The 18,792-nt window shown below is 40.5% G+C and overlaps 1 protein-coding gene across 1 annotated transcript in view; it reads left to right on the forward strand.

The window, feature by feature from the left end:
- Positions 1–18,792, forward strand: part of LOC117875514 (CUB and sushi domain-containing protein 1-like) — a 1,845,931-nt gene that overhangs the window by 860,029 nt on the left and 967,110 nt on the right. Inside the window, exon 5 of the mRNA XM_034766897.1 lies at positions 9,373–9,580. Within this exon, the coding sequence (XP_034622788.1) occupies positions 9,373–9,580 (208 nt within the window). The remainder of the gene's footprint in view (positions 1–9,372; positions 9,581–18,792) is intronic.

Raw genomic sequence — 18,792 nt, forward strand, 5'->3', positions numbered from 1 at the left:
ATTGGTTTAACTGCTGTTTATTTTATGTGCTGTGCGATAAGTAAATAAGAACAAACTCACACTTGAGTGATTGCAGTTTGTTTATTTATTAATTTGTTTAAAGATACATGACAGCATAAAGCACTGGGTGGGGGGAGCCAACCCCCCCCAACTTAATTGCTATAAATTGCTGACTGTTAGATCCAGCAAAATTAGTATATGTTACCTAACCAACAAAAGCAAAGAAATCCTCTGCTGAGCCTACCCCCTGTCCTTAAATTTCCCTCATATGCCTGTTTAGCAGGTGATATATTATAGAACACTTCATTTTGTATACTGTACCGCTATGGAAGTGCCACATTTGCTCTATATCTAAAACAAAGTTGAGGTTAACATTTAAAGCAGGGATAATACTTCCTTGTTAGGTAAGGAAAAGCTAGTCAAAAATGCTTAATTATATTTTGTGAGTTCTTTTTTCCCCAGAAATTTTCCTTGAACATTTTCATTTTAGTCAAATAACTATTTCTGGTTGAAAATGTGTCAGATTTTTCACCACCTCTAATATAAAGTGTGTGTGTTTGTGTGTGTGTGTGTATGTGCATGTGTATATGTTCTAGGAAGTCGAACCCATTTGAGTTGACACCTCTTTGAAATTATTTTGGGAAATCTAACCTCTAGCAAAGAAGTACTTGAAGTCTGAGGCTTTGTGAACACTAAAATAACACTGTTGTAATTACACAAGTGCACACTCTTAATGTAGCCGTGCTGTATATTCAAAGAGGGGTATAGATGACAGCTCAATCTTGAAACATACTAAATTAAGTTGCAACAATGTGAGCCCTGCTTTGCCTCAGCATAAAGCGTCTATGCTAGGGATTTTGCAAAATCTCTAAAATCAGTGGCACTGGCTATTTTGAACCTGTTTAAATGTGCCCTTCCCATTTCTAAACTGTGCTCATTGGCTTCAGGGTTCTTAGTATGGGGGGTTGTTGTTAGTCTGCACTACTGTCCCCCACTGAGCAGATTTGCTGCCAATGGTGACAGACAGCCTAGGTTCCAAGGGCTTTCACTAGCAGGGCACAGTGTGTGGACTCAGTCCACTAAACGGAATTCCCCCCAAATGATCAGTTATGCTATTAATTGACAAAGAAGGGATCCTTGGGACCAGGATTATTTGGTCTAGAGCAGTGGTTCTCAAACTTATTCTGCCACTTGTGCAGGGAAAGCCCCTGGCAGGCCGGGCCGGTTTGTTTACCTGCTGCGTCTGCAGGTTCGGCTGATCGTGGCTCCCAGTGGTGGGCTGAGGGGCTTTCCCTGCAGAAGCGGCAGAACAAGTTTGGGAACCACTGGTCTAGCGAGGGCTGCAACAGAAACACTAAGCAATTCATATCTAATCACTGCTGGCTAGTCACCGCTGCCAACACAAAGACAAGGGAAGATGAACCCTGGCATCCCTTTCAGGTTGGGTCATATCATGACCTACCTAAAGTGGACAGTCAGTGCCCAAGAGCTGTCTGTAACTCTGAATCAGCAAGTGTAGAACATAATGTTAATTGCCGTGGGGGAGAGGAGCAAACATTATGGTGGATCCAGGTTACATCTAGCTGTAATACACCCTTGTTAACTAAAGAAAAGATACTCAAATTTTGGCCAACCCTGTAACAAGAAACCCAAAGAAACAAACAACAAGAATAAAAAAGACTGGCAGAATCTGGCATCCCTCAGATTAATTTTTTTTAAAATGATTCAGTCCAACCCTGACATTGGTGCTGACCCCAGTAGAAATCAATATCTCTATATTAGTTTGTGTGCTGAAGTATTGGCACAAAATTTGTCAAGTTAGTTGTTTTCTCTACTGGATTAGAAGATAATATGAAGTGAAGTGTTTGAAATTTACAGGGACCTCATCCACTTGAAATCTAGTGAATTAAAATAGTTCCACGTAATACTGTTTTACCTGACACTGACTTCCCCGTCTCATTTCTTGTGGATTTTGTCACTTTAAAATGTTTTTTATTGTCACTACTGCTTTAAATTGACTAACTAACTCTACTTGGGAAATAGTGAAACTGAGTATACACAAAGTACTCTAAAATTCACAAGTAAACAAATTAGAAAAAAATAGTGATTTCCCACTCCTCAAATCTTTTCAGTTAGCTGTTATTTCTTTTTTTCTTAAAAACAGGCACAAATATTTGAGGAAGGATTTAAAGGTTGATAATGTCCCTTTCAGTTATGAAAATGTTATATGAGTTACACATGCTGTGTAGAAAGACTTATAGGTTTGGATCCCTACAAGTCTGTACTCCACATTATTAAAAAAAAAAAGAATTTGCACATTTAAAGTTACAAATTATAGTATTGGAAGGGGAGTTATAAATATGGCCTGATTGCTCAGAAAAAAAGGAATGTTTTATTAGCGTGAATCCATTTTGGTTTCTATGGGTATGTCTACACTATGGGATTATTCTGAATTTACAGAAACCGATTTTTGGAAACATTGTATAAAGTCGAGTGCACGCGGCCACACTAAGCACATTAATTCGGCGGGTTTCAGAGTATTCGGCAGTGTGCATCCATGTACCGAGGCTAGCGTCGACTTCCGGAGCATTGCACTGTGGGTAGCTATCCCATAGCTATCCCATAGTTCCCGCAGCCTCCCCCACCCATTGGAATTCTGGATTGAGATCCCAATGCCTGATGGGGCAAAAAACATTGTTGCTGGTGGTTCTGGGTACATCCTCCCCCTCCCTCCTGGAAAGCAACGCCAGACATCCGTTTCGCACCTTTTTTCCTGGGTGAACACTGCACTGCAGACGCCATACCACGTCAAGCATGGAGCCCGCTCAGCTCAAGACAGCAGTCATGAACATTGTAAACACCTCGCGTATTCTCGTGCAGTTTATACTGAACCAGGACCAGAAAAACCAGGCGAGGAGGAGGCGGCAACTGCAGCGCGGCGATGAGAGTGATATGGACATGGACACAGAATTCTCTCAAACCGCGGGCCCCGGCGCTTTGGAGATCATGTTATTAATGGGGCAGGTTCTAGCCGTGGAACGCCGATTCTGGGCCTGGGAAACAAGCACAGACTGGTGGGACCGCATAGTGTTGCAGATCTGGGATGATTCCCAGTGGCTGCGAAACTTTCGCATGCGTAAGGACACTTTCATGGAACTTTGTGATTTGCTTTCCCCTGCCCTGATGTGCCAGAATACCAAGGTGAGAGCAGCCCTCACAGTTGAGAAGCGCGTGGCGATAGCCCTGTGGAAGCTTGCAACACCAGACAGCTACCGGTCATCGGGAATCCATTTGAATGGGCAAATCTACTGTGGGGGCTGCTGTGATGCAAGTAGCCAAAGCAACCACTGAGCTGCTGCTACCAAAGGTAGTGATGCTGGGAAATGTGCAGGTCATAGTGGATGGCTTTGCTGCAATGGGATTCCTTAAATGTGGTGGGGCCATAGATGGAACCCATATCCCTATCTTGCCACCGGAACACCAGGGCAGCCAGTATATAAACCGCAAGGGCTACTTTTCAATGGTGCTGCAAGCACTGGTGGATCACAAGGGACGTTTCACCAACATCAACTGGGATGGCCAGGAAGGGTTCCCGATGCTCACGTCTTCAGGAACAGTACTCTGTTTAAATGGCTGCAGCAAGGGATTTACTTCCCAGACCAGAAAATAACTGCTGGGGATGTTGAAATGCCTATAGTTATCCTTGGGGACCCAGCCTACCCCTTAATGCCATGGCTCATGAAGCCATACACAGGCAGCCTGGACAGTAGTCAGGAGCTTTTCAACCACAGGCTGAGCAAGTGCAGAATGGTGGTAGAATGTGCATTTGGACGTTTAAAGGGACGCTAGCACATGTTACTGACTCGCTCAGACCTCAGCCAAACCAATATTCCCATTGTTATTGCTGCTTGCTGTGTGCGCCACAATCTCTGTGAGAGTAAGGGGGAGACCTTTATGGCGGGGTGGGAGGCTGAGGCAAATCGCCTGGCCGCTGATTATGCTCAGCCAGACACCAGGGCGATTAGAAGAGCACACCAGGAAGCACTGCACATCAGAGAAGCTTTGAAAATCAGTGTCATGACTGGCCAGGCTACAGTGTGAAAGTTCTGTTTGTTTCCCCTTGATGAAAACCCGCCCCCTTGACTCATTCTCTGTAAGCAACCCACCCTCCCATTTCGATCACAGCTTGCTTTCTAAGGAAATAAAGTCACTATCGTTTAAAAATCATTTATTCTTGATTAATTGATTATAAAAAGAGGGCGAGAACTGACAAGATAGCCTGGGTGGGGTTTGGGAGGAGGATAGGAGGAAGGAAAAGGCCACTAAAAAAGTTCAAAGTAATGACAGCCTTTTGGTTCAGCTGTCCACTGGGGTGGAGTGGGAGGATTCTTACACGTCTGGGAGAGGAGGCTATGGAACATGGTGAGGGGGGAGGGTGGTTATACAGGGTCTGCAGTGGCAGTCTGTGATCCTGCTGTCATTCCTGAAGCTCCACCAGATGCCGGAGCATGTGCGTTTGCTCATGCAGCAGCCCCAGCGTTGCATCCTGCCTCCTCTGATCTTCCTGCTGCCACCTCTCATCTCGAGCGTCTCTCCTCTCCTCACATTGGTCCTTCATGTCCTCACGTTGGTCCCTCCTGTCCTCACGTTCACTGGCCTCTTTCCTGTACTTTGAAACCGCGTCCTTCCATTCATTCAGATGAGCTCTTTCATTGTGGGTCGATTCCATGATTTCAGAGAACATCTCGTCTCCCATCTTTTTTTTTCACCTCCTTATCTGAGATAGCCTTCGGGATGGAGGAAGGAGGCTTGAAAAATTTGCAGCTGCGGGAGGGAGGGAAAAAAGAGAGAGAAGTATTTAAAAAGATACATTTTACAGAACAATGCTTATACTCTTTCACGGTGAACAACACTATTCACATTACATAGCACATGTGATTTTGGTACAAGGTCGCATTTTGCATCTTACTATTGAGTGCCTGCGGCTTTGGTGTTAGAGAGCACAGACGCAGGTCCGGGCAACAGAATTCGTCTTGCACACAGCCATGGTAAGCTATTGTTTTTCGGCTTCTGTAGCCTTCAGAAAAGCAGCGCCCTGCTTTCGCACATACCAAGCAAAGCCCATTGAGTGCTGCAGTTTTCCTGTTAACGTGCAGCAGCAAAAACCAAACTACCCCTCCCCCCCGATCCAATTCTCTGGGATGATCGCTTTATCTTCCCCCCCTCCCCCCACCACCGCGTGGTGGCTGGTATCAGGGAAGATCCCTGCAGAAACCAAACTAACCTCCCCCCCATCGCTTTACCCCTCCCCCCACTGCGTGGCTGGTATCAGGGAAGATCCCTGCCAGCCAAACGCAAAAAGCTCAGTGCCAATGATTCTCTTCCCCTTCCCCCGCTTGGCTAACTGCAGGGAAGGATTTCTTTTCAGCCACAGGCAAACAGCCTAGTAGGAACGGCCACCTCTGTCCCCTTAATTAAATTCCCGTATTTCAACCAGGTTACCATGAGCGATATCACTCTCCTGAGGATTACACAGCGAGATAAATAATGGATGTTGCTGGAATACCAGCAAACACTGGGACTATACGCTGCCAGGCTTTGTCATGCAATGATACCAGATTACTTGCTACTAACATGGCGTGATCAAGTGTCCTACCATGGAGGATGGAATAAGGCTGCACTGCCCAGAAACCTTGTGGAAAGGTTTTTGGAGTACCTCCAGGAGAGCTTCATGGAGATGACCCGCTCCATCCCCAGACATGTTAACAGACTTTTCCAGTAGCTGTACTGGCCGCGAATGCATCCCAAGTCCTCAGGGCAAATTAATCATTAAAAAACGCTTGCTTTTAAACCATGTTTTATATTTTAAAAGGTAAACTCATCTGAGGTCCCTTCCATGGGGTCATGGTCTTGGATACTGCCTTGGGAGGGTACTTCAGTCAGGCTGAGAAAAAGATCCTGGCTGTTGGGGAGAACAGAGTGCTGTGTGCTCTCCGCGAGCTCATCCTCCTCCTCATCTTCCCCGTCCGCAGAATCCTCAGGCATGGCTGAGATTACCCCCGCCTCGGAATCCATGGTCAGAGGTGGGGTAGGGGTGGCGGCCCCCCCCTAGAATTGCATGCAGCTCAGCATAGAAGGGGCATGTGTGCGGCTCTGACCCGGACCTTCCGTTTGCTTCTTTGGTTTTCTGGTAGGTTTGTCTGAGCTCCTTAACTTTCACGCGGCACTGTAGTGAGTCCCTATTGTGGCCTCTCTCCATCATGCCCTTGGAGATTTTATCAAAAGTTTTGGCATTTTGTCTTTTGGAATGTAGTTCTGCTAGCACTGAATCCTCTCCCCATATATTGATCAGATCCAGTACCTCCTGTACGGTCTATGCTGGTACTCTTTTTCGATTCTTGGACTGCATGGTCGCCTGTGCTCTCTACGCTGGGCAAACAGGAAATTAAATTCAAAAGTTCGCGGGGTTTTTCCTGTCTACCTGGCCAGTGCATCCGAGTTCAGATTGCTGTCCAGAGTGGTAACAATGGTGCACTGTGGGACAGCTCCCGGAGGCCAATACCTTTGAATTGCGGCCACACTAACCCTAATTCGAAATGGCAATACTGATTTCAGCGCTACTCCCCTCGTCGGGGAGGAGTACAGATATCGATATTAAGAGCCCTTTATATCGAAGTAAAGGGCTTCGTTTTGTGGACGGGTGCAGGGTTAATTCGGTTTAATGCTGCTAAATTCAAGATAAACTCCTAGTGTAGACCAGGCTTACAAAAGATTTAGAAGGAAGAATGCAAACTACTCTTTGGAGCTTGTGTATGTATATTAAATTTATTGGGGAGGGAGAATTCTAATCTGTACAGGAATTTCCAGTCCATATGATAGCCTTTGCTACACACTGTTTTATAAAGCTATTCATTTTAAATTCAAAGGCTACTTGGTAAATTGCAAAAGAGGTGGTAAACTCTACCACCTGCTTGAATCCTTTAAATGATTTCTTCGCCTTTTCATCATTAAATTCATATTCCTTGTTTTTATCTTCAAGGATCTACCCGGCTTTGCTTCTACATATCTCTCAGGCCATTTCTTTTATTTCAGTCCCCCTCTGGCTAGTCCTAGCTCCTAACTTCTCCCTTTCTCCCACTTCTGTCTGTCTATCTCATAACAGCATCCCTTTGCTCATGTGTCAAATGAGTTCATTCTCTTTCTTCAAATCTTTCATGAAAGTTCACTTCCACTGCCTAGCCTTTCACCTCTGATCTCCTACAACTCTTCTCCCAATCTTGTATCTAGCCCTTTAATTATTTCTGCAATGTGTTTCCTAATTATATTGTAGGTCCCTTGGGGCAGGGACCTTCTCAACCTATTTGTTTTTAAAACTTCATATACACCTAATAGGCTATGTAAAGAAAGATAATCAAATGAGTAAAAATTAAACAGGTCTGTCCTCGTGATCTTCCGCTTACGCAGAAACATTTACATTTATTATTGCTGTAGCTATGTAGCCATAATACGAATCACTGAAGACAACTTACTGGGTTTTTAATTTTTCATACCAATAAGCTACATGGCTGACATGTTTTTTGTAATTATATATGTTTTTATACTGAATGCTAATATTTGTCAGAGTACATTTAAAGCTTTCAGTGAAATTATATGGGGAAAGAATTGCAAACTCCTTACTTTCATGTAGAATAACAGTCTAGAGTTAGCTATACATTTCTGTGCTCTGTCTCATAAGGCAAGATAATATATTGTAAGAAAAATATATGCTATTAACTAGGACGTGCAAAGTACAAAAGATTCAGTTAAATGGTTGAGGAGACGAGCTCTTCCTTGCTCGCTGTACAAATTAGCCAGAAACCTCTTATTTTGCAACCCAGTGTCCGTTTATTTCCCTGTGTTCATTCCCACCACCATCTATATACAACTCTATCTACAAGTCAATTGCAGTTAGGTAGCCAGCCGGGGGACAGCTAGTGCCTGTTGCTAGGTAGGAACAGCAGTTTCTTACTCCTCCTGTGTCTCCCTCTCTTTCCACTTCCTTCCTGTCAGCTTTATAGGCCTTCCTCTCAGCAGGCTCAAAGGCGATTGCTCTTAGGCTCCTTTAATGAGCCACACCCTGCCAGCTCCAATCAGTTCCCCTTTATGGGAGCTACGCTAGCAGGTTCTGAGCTAACAGGGGCTGGTTCAGTGCCTCTTAGCCCAGCACCCTGTTACAGGTTGGTTATTTATAAAAACTTGCAGCATGTAAACCAGTTTATTCAGGAAATCTCTCTAGATGTGATTTCGATTGTAGTGATCCAATCTACAGTGATGAGCGTGATGGAACAACCTATATAGAATAGAAATTGGTTATTGCCATAGGCTTTCTCACAAGTTTTCTAGCAGTTCCTGGTTTTGGACATGTCACAAGTCTGCAAAAACAATCTTTACTGTTGCAGTTCTGTCTCCAGTTACGGATGACATATGGAAGCAAAGAGACACATGGCAATTTGGGATGGGGTACGAGAGAGGAAGAAAATGTGGTAACGTTTTTGAATGGCCAGCAATGTTTGGTCTGATATAGTTCAAGTTCCGAGCAAAGAATTTTGTTATTACTTTATCCTGAACAGTTTTTCCATCCCTATTATAAACTCAGGTGATCCAACAGCAGGGTGTATTGTATAGCAACCGGGAAATGGGAGTCAAGGGGCAAAACCTAACCCTGATCATGAACACAAGCCCTTCTTGCAGTAGAATTCCTGTAGTTTGACTCCATGGCCATGAATGAGAGACCAGAATTTTGTGGCCATACAAAAAGGTAGTAATAAAACAGTGGCACTTGGTAATACAAAGAACTACAACATTCCACAAACGTTCTGGAAATATCTGACAGCTTTGAAAATCGTGAAGAGAGTTCTTAAAACTCTTTCCAAATGACTAATATAGAAAATCCACAGGCCAGGGTCTCTGTTGTGCTCAACTTCTGCTGAATAAATTAGAGGCAGAGCTGTCAGACAGTCAGCTATGCCCTGGTGATTCTTTGCCTCAACCCTGACTTTGGTGCTAAGGTATTCTCCACCAGCAGAGCATTTGGTCACAAATACCCAGTGCTGGGTGGTATACTGACTCTATGCTCATACTGGATTCAACTATGCCAGGGCTATTTCTAACCAGAAAAGACTCAAAGGGGACAGACCGGACCAGAGAATCTGGCTCACAACTGTTACTTTACAAACATGTATATATATACATTTTTTTTTACATTTTCTTAAATGTGGTGCATTTTTCCAGTAGTGTATACTAGTGATCAATTTTCCATGATAATTAAAAATATTGCTGTTTTGTTTGCTAAGATAACCTCACTTCATTAGAAATTGTTGTTGTATTCATCAGCTGAAGGTGCTTGTGGAGGAACTCTACGTGGGACAAGCGGAACTATTTCAAGCCCTCATTTCCCTTCGGAGTATGAAAATAATGCTGACTGCACATGGACAATTCTGGCTGAACCAGGAGATACTATTGCTCTGGTCTTTACAGATTTCCAGTTAGAGGAAGGATATGATTTCTTAGAGATCAGTGGAACTGAAGCACCATCAATCTGGTAAGTCCAGAGATGGGACAATCATCCCATTTTCTATGTTCTTGTTTGATGATAAGTATTTCTCTAGGACAATTGATGATTGTGTTTCGTTTGTATATGTTGTTGAGCATTTTCTGGTAAATCTCTCTTCAGGCCTCTAGATCATCCAGAAATGAAAGCATTATGATTTGGGCATTCTCTGTCTACACATCCTTCAATCCCACCTTCCTCACTCCAAAAAAGGAATTGCATTGGTAGAATACATACTCTTTGGGTTTCATACACAGGATTGTTTGTTTGAACTTTGACAATCATAATATTTCCAACTATTACACCAAAACTAGTTTTTCACACTTTTATACCCAAACAACAAAAATACAGTGGAAGAAATCCTGGACCCATTTAAGTCAATGGGAGTTTTGCTATTGACTTAAAAGGGACCAGAGTCTCACCCATTGATTTTAAGTGATATTGGAGTAATTGTGATTCACTAGCACCGTAATAAATCAGACATGCTTTTGTTGAGGTGAACTGTGGTGAGAGATTAGAATCAGTTCCTTAATTTGTTCAGTAGGCAAACACATTTGGTTAATTGCCTATGTCAGTGGGACAACTATGTATTATTTCACATCTGTTGTGTCTTTTGCTCTTTACATAACAAACATAATATGAAGGAACTGCATTTAGTGGGGTCCAACTAACAGCGTTTAGTAACTAAATGCAGTTTTGACCGCTCCCTTTCCTCTGTTCTACTCAGAGTCCGTCTGGCTCCTCAGAACTGCTCTACTCTGTGTTATAATAACTAATGAGCACCATTATTAATACTGCCAAAAGAGTATCTTTTTTTTTTTCTAGCAAGTGAAAGGCAGTTCTTATTTTGTTTATATAGCAATTTGGAATTTATGGCAATTAATTCATTGCAGAACATTGCACGGCTGTTGCATTAGCATTTCTCTGAAGTCTAGATGCCCAGGGTCAAACTTTGTCTATCAGGAAAGAGTCTGTGATGGTTAATATGTGTGTGTGTTTCTTGTTCTCGAGTATAGCCAAGAGAAAACATAAGTAAAAGTTTTTTGACTAAAAGTATTGCAGACTGCAGAAACTATACTATGCAAATACAGTCTGTAGCATGTCTCTCTCTCATGCTTGCACTTCTAAACAGCAAACTTTCTTTAGTTCTTTACTATTTCAAACACAGCCTTTAAGGACCAGGAGTTCAAAACCAGAAGATGAAGGTTTACCTGCAATTCTGCGGATGCACATGAAAACTAGTTAATTTTATGTGCAACTGGCTAATATGATATATACTGAGCTATTTGCACTTTCATTCTCCCAAACTGTAGGGCTGCTGTAGTGAATGCACACACAAATATCACATTTTCCGATGTGCAGATGGTCTGGCATCTTTTGAAAATTTGGCCATAAAAGTTCCCTCCCCTCATAAAATGCTGTTTTTCATAGATGAACCCATGAGATCTCCTTGTGAGCAAGAGGCTGAACAGAGAGTAGTAGAAATCTAGCCAGCACTAATTTTATATTGTTAAGAGGAATCTCTCAACTGAACTGGTTTTCCTGATTTGCTTGACTCAGACCTATTTATTACACTAAAATATCTGATGAGTAAACAACAGAGTTCTAGTATGCCATCGCAGAGCCTTCAGTTTCCACCTGCAGGGTGAATGCTAATTCATAACACTGACTTCTTGTTTAAAAAAGAAAGAAAGAAATTACACTCCCTTCCTGCAGAATGGATGCCAAAAATGTGACTCACACTTGCACTCTCTCTCTAAACCACCCGTACAAACACAAAACAGAATTAACTTGAAGAATATTCTCTCTTGTCACCACTATATGAAAAAAGTTGCTTTGTGAGAAATTGAATCAAGAACTTAATAGGATTCTCCATCATTCTCAGCTAATTTGGAATGAAGTTACATACCCAGTCATGTTTAAGCAAGGACTGCTACCATAGCTACACTAGAAATATGCTAAATGTAGTGTATGATGTAATCTGCTAAAATGAGCAGTATGTTAAATGTGATATTGTTCAGTATTTATATCTAATGGACTATACCTGGATCAGTCAAAAATGTAATTTTTCCCCCAGTTGCTCCAGATTTGTTCAAATCTGGTTCTATTACAGAATTACTATTTTTATTGCATTTTGTGTGGCCAAGTAATGATGATTGTTCTTTCAATTAAATGAATGGTTATTAGTGGTACTGGGCAAAAATTTTCCTAGGGCAGTGTTCAGGGAGACAGAGGATATGTCATTACTAAAGGTAAAATGGAAGAGGGGAAGGGGAAAAAAAATCAGACTAATGGTTCTGTAGTTTGTCACTGTTATTTATATAGTACAACAGCTGTGCATGATACCTTGCAAACACTAAGGCTATGTCTGCACTTGGAGTGAGTGGTGTGATTCCTAACTTGTGTAGACATACTTGTGTTAGTTCTTGTCAGACTCCTGTGCCAAAAATAGTAATGTAGCTGAGATAACCCAGGCTGCAGCTAGTGGCAGCACACCAAACACATACCCACAGGGTTCAGGCAGGTTTGTACACTCTATTATTTTTTATAATACATTTCCCTGAAAATGTTGTAAATAATAGAAAAGTTCATTTGACTAAAATAGCAGATTGTTCTTGAAAATGTTATAATTCTTGGGTTGTAGAGGTAATGCAATGTATGTAGCATGTGTAGGAGACATTTTAATCTCTCATTAAATTGATTAGACCTTGGACCACACAGAAGTGTAACTTACTGAGTAGTTCAGTTTACTATAATATAAAACTGTTATTTTAAAATGCTTCTGAGTAATGTGATGGAAAAGTATAAATTACAGCAATTTATTGGTTGTTGCCATAACTGATCTACTTAATGGGTTTTTTTTTTTCTAATTTTGTATTTTCTTAGTTCACATATATCTGCATTTTAAATTCTCAGGGTTTTTTTTTTGTTTTTATTTTCTATTTGTGTTTCTTGTCAAGAAATACTTCTTTATACAAGAGAAAATGTTGTTTAACATATTTCAATCCAGCATAAATTTATATGCAAACTGTGTAAACAGCATTTTATCATATTTTTTTCTGGATAAAGAATTGTACAGGAAAGCTAAAAATGATCAGAAGTAGTCCTTAAGCATTATTTATAAAGATAGGTGTTGAGTGTGTTACTGGAAAGAGGATACATTTTCTTTGGAGAATCATCAATAAATTAGAACTAATAAACATACTTCATTTCTTCCTCGAGTCTCTCAAAATGTATGTATTTCACTATTTTCCGTACATCTTGTTATTATTTTGAGCTTTGTCCTAAGAAGCAAATGCCTAATTTCTTTCTCTTTTCTCCTAAAGTTAAAGCAATTTCATGGAGGACTGATTTAGAGAACAGAATAATTTTGTCCAATCTAATGCTTCTTCACCAAGTAATACAATATTTCATTGCTTAGGTTCTTTTGTAGTGGTACATGCGGTACTAGTTTGAAAAGAACCTTAAATGCTCAGTGACTAGGAACCTTAACATTTTCAAACTTTGAACTGACCCATTCTAAAAACATTCTGAATTCAAACAATGTAATGTATTTTTAAAAGCTCAAGTATCTCTAAAGTTTTCTTAACTTGGAAAATAATGGAGGAATTTATATAGCAGTTTGCAGATGGATTGGCCATTTCAGTGGGTTGAAAACAACAATTTGCCATTTTTCTTTTTCAAAAAAGAATGTATTTCAAAATAGCTTATAGAACCTACAGTATGGCTTTTAGCATCCAAAAGGTCCAGGTGAGATTGTCACACTTTTCATTTGATGTCCATTCATGTAATATCATTGTCTAAAAATATCATTTAGATGTTGCTTCCGGGTGAATGCCATTTATAACAAGAGAGTAAGAAGTAATTGCAAGTCAGGGCCATTTATAAACACTTATGCCCATGCTTAACTTTAAGCAAATGGGTAGTTCCATTTAAGTCAAGAGGACTATCCACAGGCTTAAAGTTTAGCATGGGCAGAAGTGTTTGCAGAATCTGAGCCATAGACAGTTAACTTATTCTTGTACCTAATGAAAGGAAAACATTTTTAGAATTAATACATTAAAATAATAATTAAAGATTTTGTATCAAATTTGAATAATTTACTTTATTTGCTTTTGCATATTGGGTGGTTGAAATTTTAAAAAATAAATTTGATCTGGAGCAGGGGTTCTGCTTCCCACAGCTCCCATTGGCCGGGAACAGCGAACCGCGGCCACTGGGAGCTGCAAATGGCCGTACTTGTGGACGCTCAGGTAAACAAAGTGTCTCGCGGCCCGCCAGGGGCTTACCCTGAACAAGCCGCGAATCAAGTTTGGGAGCCCCTGATCTGGAGGGATGTTCTCTAGATTATTCTTTTTATTTTCAGATCAGGCATAGGTAGTAATTCACAAGGCCATAGGTTGGGTCAAAACCATGTATGCTAATATAAACCTTTGCATCCATCCTAATTTTTGCAAGATTGAAATGTTTAAATTGACACAAGGTTCTCCCTGATTGAGTATTAAAGTATTCATATTAGACTACAACAAAGGTGATTATCATAATAGGTATAATCCTGCAATTATGTATCTTGAACTTGAAATCTTTAAACTGGATCTATTCATTCAAAACTGGAAATTGTGTATGTGGCTTTTTTGCATTACAAGAAGAACATTATTTGATTGTGCAGTGTTTTTGAATCCTTCTCTGATTTACTTGCCACACAAATAAAGGAGAGTGAAAGGCACTTTTTGGATTTAAATCCTTTTCTTATTGTTACTGCTTAGAAAAACCTAGAGTATTATTTCAGTTTCTTAAGGAAGTTGGAATGATTTCCAGTTAAAAGGCTATAAAAACTATATGCAAATTTCTCAGGGTAACATGGAAGAACAACAAACTACTGTTACTTTTGACATTTGATCTTATGTAATCACCAGGGAATACGAAGATCTTGGTATTAAGTAAAAATATCCAAAGCTTTGGGTGATGCTGCTTAGAGGCATTTGAATGGTGCTTCCAGCCTCTGTGTTCATAATTTATTTTTTAAAAAGGTTGTGTCACAATCCTGTTTTATATTACTTAGATAAACTTTTCGTAGAGTTTCTTAACAAACAACCTTCAAGTAGATCATATTCAAATGTGTACACATTTCTTGTACTACTTTATGGAAACCCATCTTAACCTTACCGCACTTTCTCTGAACATTCTGTATAAAAGTAATGTGCCAAATTTCAGCTGGTGAAAACCAGGGTAATTTTACTGGAGCCTATGGAGCTATACCAATTTATTCCTGCAGATGATCCAGACCAGTGTTAGGTAGGTACCTAATTGATGTAAACGGCACCATCTACTGGCATACAAGGTATATGCAGCATTGCTTATAAGTTTTTAAATTCAATAAAGTTCTTGTTGTTATGCAGCGAAAAAAGTTTCCTGACTGTACCTCTTAACATTGCAGAACTCTCTTTTATTTTATTTTTCCTCAACCACCAGAAGGAGACAGATTTGTTCCTTTTAGGCTAAAAGGAAAATTACCCTTTGGCTCCCTTCCACTACCTTCCATATGTAAAGTGCCTAGAATATCTCAGCTGCGGCATAAATATTAATCTAAGCATGTAAATTCTTATGTCTGAGATTCAGCATTAACCCCGCTTATCCCTTGTACCATTTTTTTTTACATTTACCAAGATATGTAACAGCATTAACTAATATGGCTTTGTAATCTGATTGCACATAGAACTTTATAAATGTACAACGTGAAACTTAAAATATGTTACAAAGGTAGAAATACTTGCAAAATGAGTGTGTGTGTGTGTGTGTGTGTGTGTGTGTGTGTGTGTGAGAGAGAGAGAGAGAGAGAGAGAGAGAAGCTCTATAAATGTGAAGAGAGGGTGGGCAGGGTAAAAATGGATGTTTGTTTACAAAATCTTTATCTTGAAATAGTTTATAAATCATTTACACGAAAAGGATTAGAGATGCAATGAGTTATGTTGACTAAATATAGGATTGTTGCATAAACAGACAATCAAATTCCATCTTCCTTTCCTTCTTGCTAACTATTTTTCTCCCTCCCCATATATATTGAATCCTGCTACAGCAGATGTGATCCTTAAGGGCCTGATTCTGCTACAGTGTGAATAAGGATGGCAGAATTAGCCCCTAGCCAAACAACAAAGCTTTCTACTTGGTCTTCATGTCCTTTTCTCAGTTTTCAAGCTTCCTGTGCAGCTAGAATACAGACCCACTCTTCCTTACCGTGTTTCCCCAGCCTGGGTTTTCCCTCTATTTCAGTCTCCCTCCCACCTTTGTCAGTTCCAGTCTATTGTGTCTGCCAGTCTCTGGAATCTGTCCAAGTCTTTTTTTTTTAAGCTTACAGTTGTTGATTAAACTTAAAATATTGCTAAGGATGTTAAGCTAGGTTAAATTTTCTGAATATATTGCCTCTGGAGATCCATATTCTTTTATCTGTTACGCCACATAGCTCTCAACAGGCCAAGAAGAAATAATTTAGGGGCCCTGTGCACTATGGGAATCCCTCCCCACCACCACCTTGAAAGCTCCCCTGCCTATATATACCCAGCCCTATACACAGATCCCAAAATGCCTCTTTCACTCCACACCCACACAGAGACTCCCAAATGCCCCTGCTACTCCACATATACCCCAATAACCCTTCCCCAGGCACCAATTACCCTGGCAGCCACACACACTTGCGAGCAGTCCTGACCTACATACCACTCACTGCAGTACCAATCATGACAGAGGGGTAGCAGGCCAAATATAAGTGAGAGCCATTGTCATCTGGTGCTGGGGCTGCCGCATTATTGAGGATTTTTTTTTCTAGTGGTCGGAGGCCACCCAGAGATGGGTGCCTTGTGAAAGTACACTGAGAACACATTGGTTAATCCAGGCTTGGATCTCAGAATAGTTACAAACAGTTAGTCCCAGGACTGATTATGGGCTCAAAGATTAGGGAATTTTGGAAAAATAAGAGCTGCTATGTTTACATACAATATTGCTGCACTATCAGTTTTTAATGTATTACTTTGCAAAACCTTTTAAAATCTCCTGAGTGGGGAAGGTGCTAGTAATACATATTATTGAACTGGGAAAAACATAAGATGTCCAGTGTCTTCAGTGCACAACCAGTTGCAAATGGACACTAAATCTTCTTCAGTTGTTTTATTCCTTTATTCTAAGAGTGCTTCACTCTGTCAAAAAGTAGCCTTATTTCTGACAGTAGCAGGTTCAGGTAAACTGTTTAACAGTTTTCAGGTAATTCAGGCAGAGCAAGATATCCGTGAAACTGTATTATATAAATTTGACAAAGTACTGCACTCCAGGTAAAAATGAAAAGTGTGAGAGAGAGGTTTTTAATCAGAGTGTACAAAAAGAAGGGAAAACCATAGAAGAGTTTGTGACTGATCTAAGGCTGAAGATTCAGTCCTGAAAAAAAAAAAGTGGGGGGGAGGAGGTAGAGATTGGCAAATAACTGAGACCTTGATAGGAGACCAGACTGTCTGGGATCTAGAACAAAAAAAAATTCAGAGAGTTTACTGGAAGACACAGAATTAATCCCTGACAAAGTAATTAGAATTTTTCTAGCTGGAAGTCACCCTGTCCAGAATAAAGCTTATGGAAGGTAGACAATGCTCTGATTAAGAATCCAAGAAAAGAGACCTGTGGCAGAAAGGAATACAGAGCTCAGATTTGGAGTCCAGAAAAAGCAGCACATGGAACAGAACACTTTATGGCAAGCAACACAAGCCAAGACAATGCCTGGAATATGGGAAAAGATTCTAAAAATGATTCCATCACTTTGCGAGAGTGTGCACAGCCTGGACAAAGAGGATAGCATCTCAGCACAGATGAATGCTTCACTGGAGCAATGGACAATGTTACAGCCCAAGATTATTAGACTAACAACGTGAAAGCAAATGCACATTTATTTCTTCAAAGTTGAACACTGGCGCACAAGCTAATGTGTTGCCAGAATCAGTATTTCTAACACTAAAAGTAAAGCCATAGATACTGGAGGGTAAACAGGTAAAACTAAGGGCTTACAGAGGTAAGCTTATCTCCATACATTGAAGGTGTATGTAAACTAAAGGTCTGAATAAATAACATACTGCAAAAGATACAATTTGTAGTAGTACATGACAAAGATACAATATGTAATAGTATTAGGGAAAAGAGAACCTATTATTGGGTTAAAAGTGTGTCAAGCCCTTGTTCACATCAAGACAGTGCACTCTTTGGAGGAGCAGGGAACCAAAACAATTGAGGAAATCTTCCAGAGGATAAGAAGTCCTCAACAGAGTACAGAATAAGCTGAAAGAGCCCAATTACCCCAAAATTCATGGCCTTAGGAAAGCTCCCCTCACTGTAAGGCAGAGGCTACAGGGGAGCAGGATACATTCATTCTTCTGGGAATCAGAGAGCCAGTAGAAGAACCAACAGAGTGCTATTTGTTGGTTATTGTAGAGAAAAAAAGGAGCCTTTCACTTATGTATAGACCAGAAGAATTAAATAAATATGTGAAAAGGGAACATTTTACAATACGTACAAGGGGGAAAGTTTTTGGAGAGATTGCTGATGCCAAGTTTTGTTTGTTTGTTTGTTTTTTTGATGCTTGATGTGTGTCCTAGTAGCTGTGGTGTTGAAAAATTTAAGAGATGGGCCAGAGATATCTTTATACTGGCATCAAATGAACAGCAACACTGAGGAAGCTGTTAAGGCTTGGGGCATATGCCAAAAATACAGGCCAACTGAAGTGAAAGAGCCCATGGTGGTGGCACGGGATAAAATGTCCCTCTGGAACAAAGTAGGCATAGATTTGTTTATATTGGCTGCAAAAAACTATGTACTTGTCCTAGTTTATTATTCTCACTTTCCTCAGACAGCCTTGCTAAAAGAGACTACAGCTAAACAGATGATTGTGCATATTAAATATATATATATTTTTTTCTAGACATAGTAATCCTGTCACAGTAACGCCTGACACTGGGCCATAGTTTAGCAGGCATCAGTTTGACGAGTTTGTAGTGAAGTACAGGTTTAGATATGTAACTGCTAGTCCCCATTATTATCCCCAGTACAATGGGTTGGTGGAAAATAATGTCAAATAATAAAGTGCCTATTGAAAAAGGATGTGAAGCAGACTCTGATCCATATTTAGCACAGTTAAATTACAGAAAGATAGAAGAAGAACAGGAGTACTTGTG

Source organism: Trachemys scripta, chromosome 3 (assembly GCF_013100865.1).
Source record: "Trachemys scripta elegans isolate TJP31775 chromosome 3, CAS_Tse_1.0, whole genome shotgun sequence".
NCBI lineage: Eukaryota > Metazoa > Chordata > Testudines > Emydidae > Trachemys > Trachemys scripta.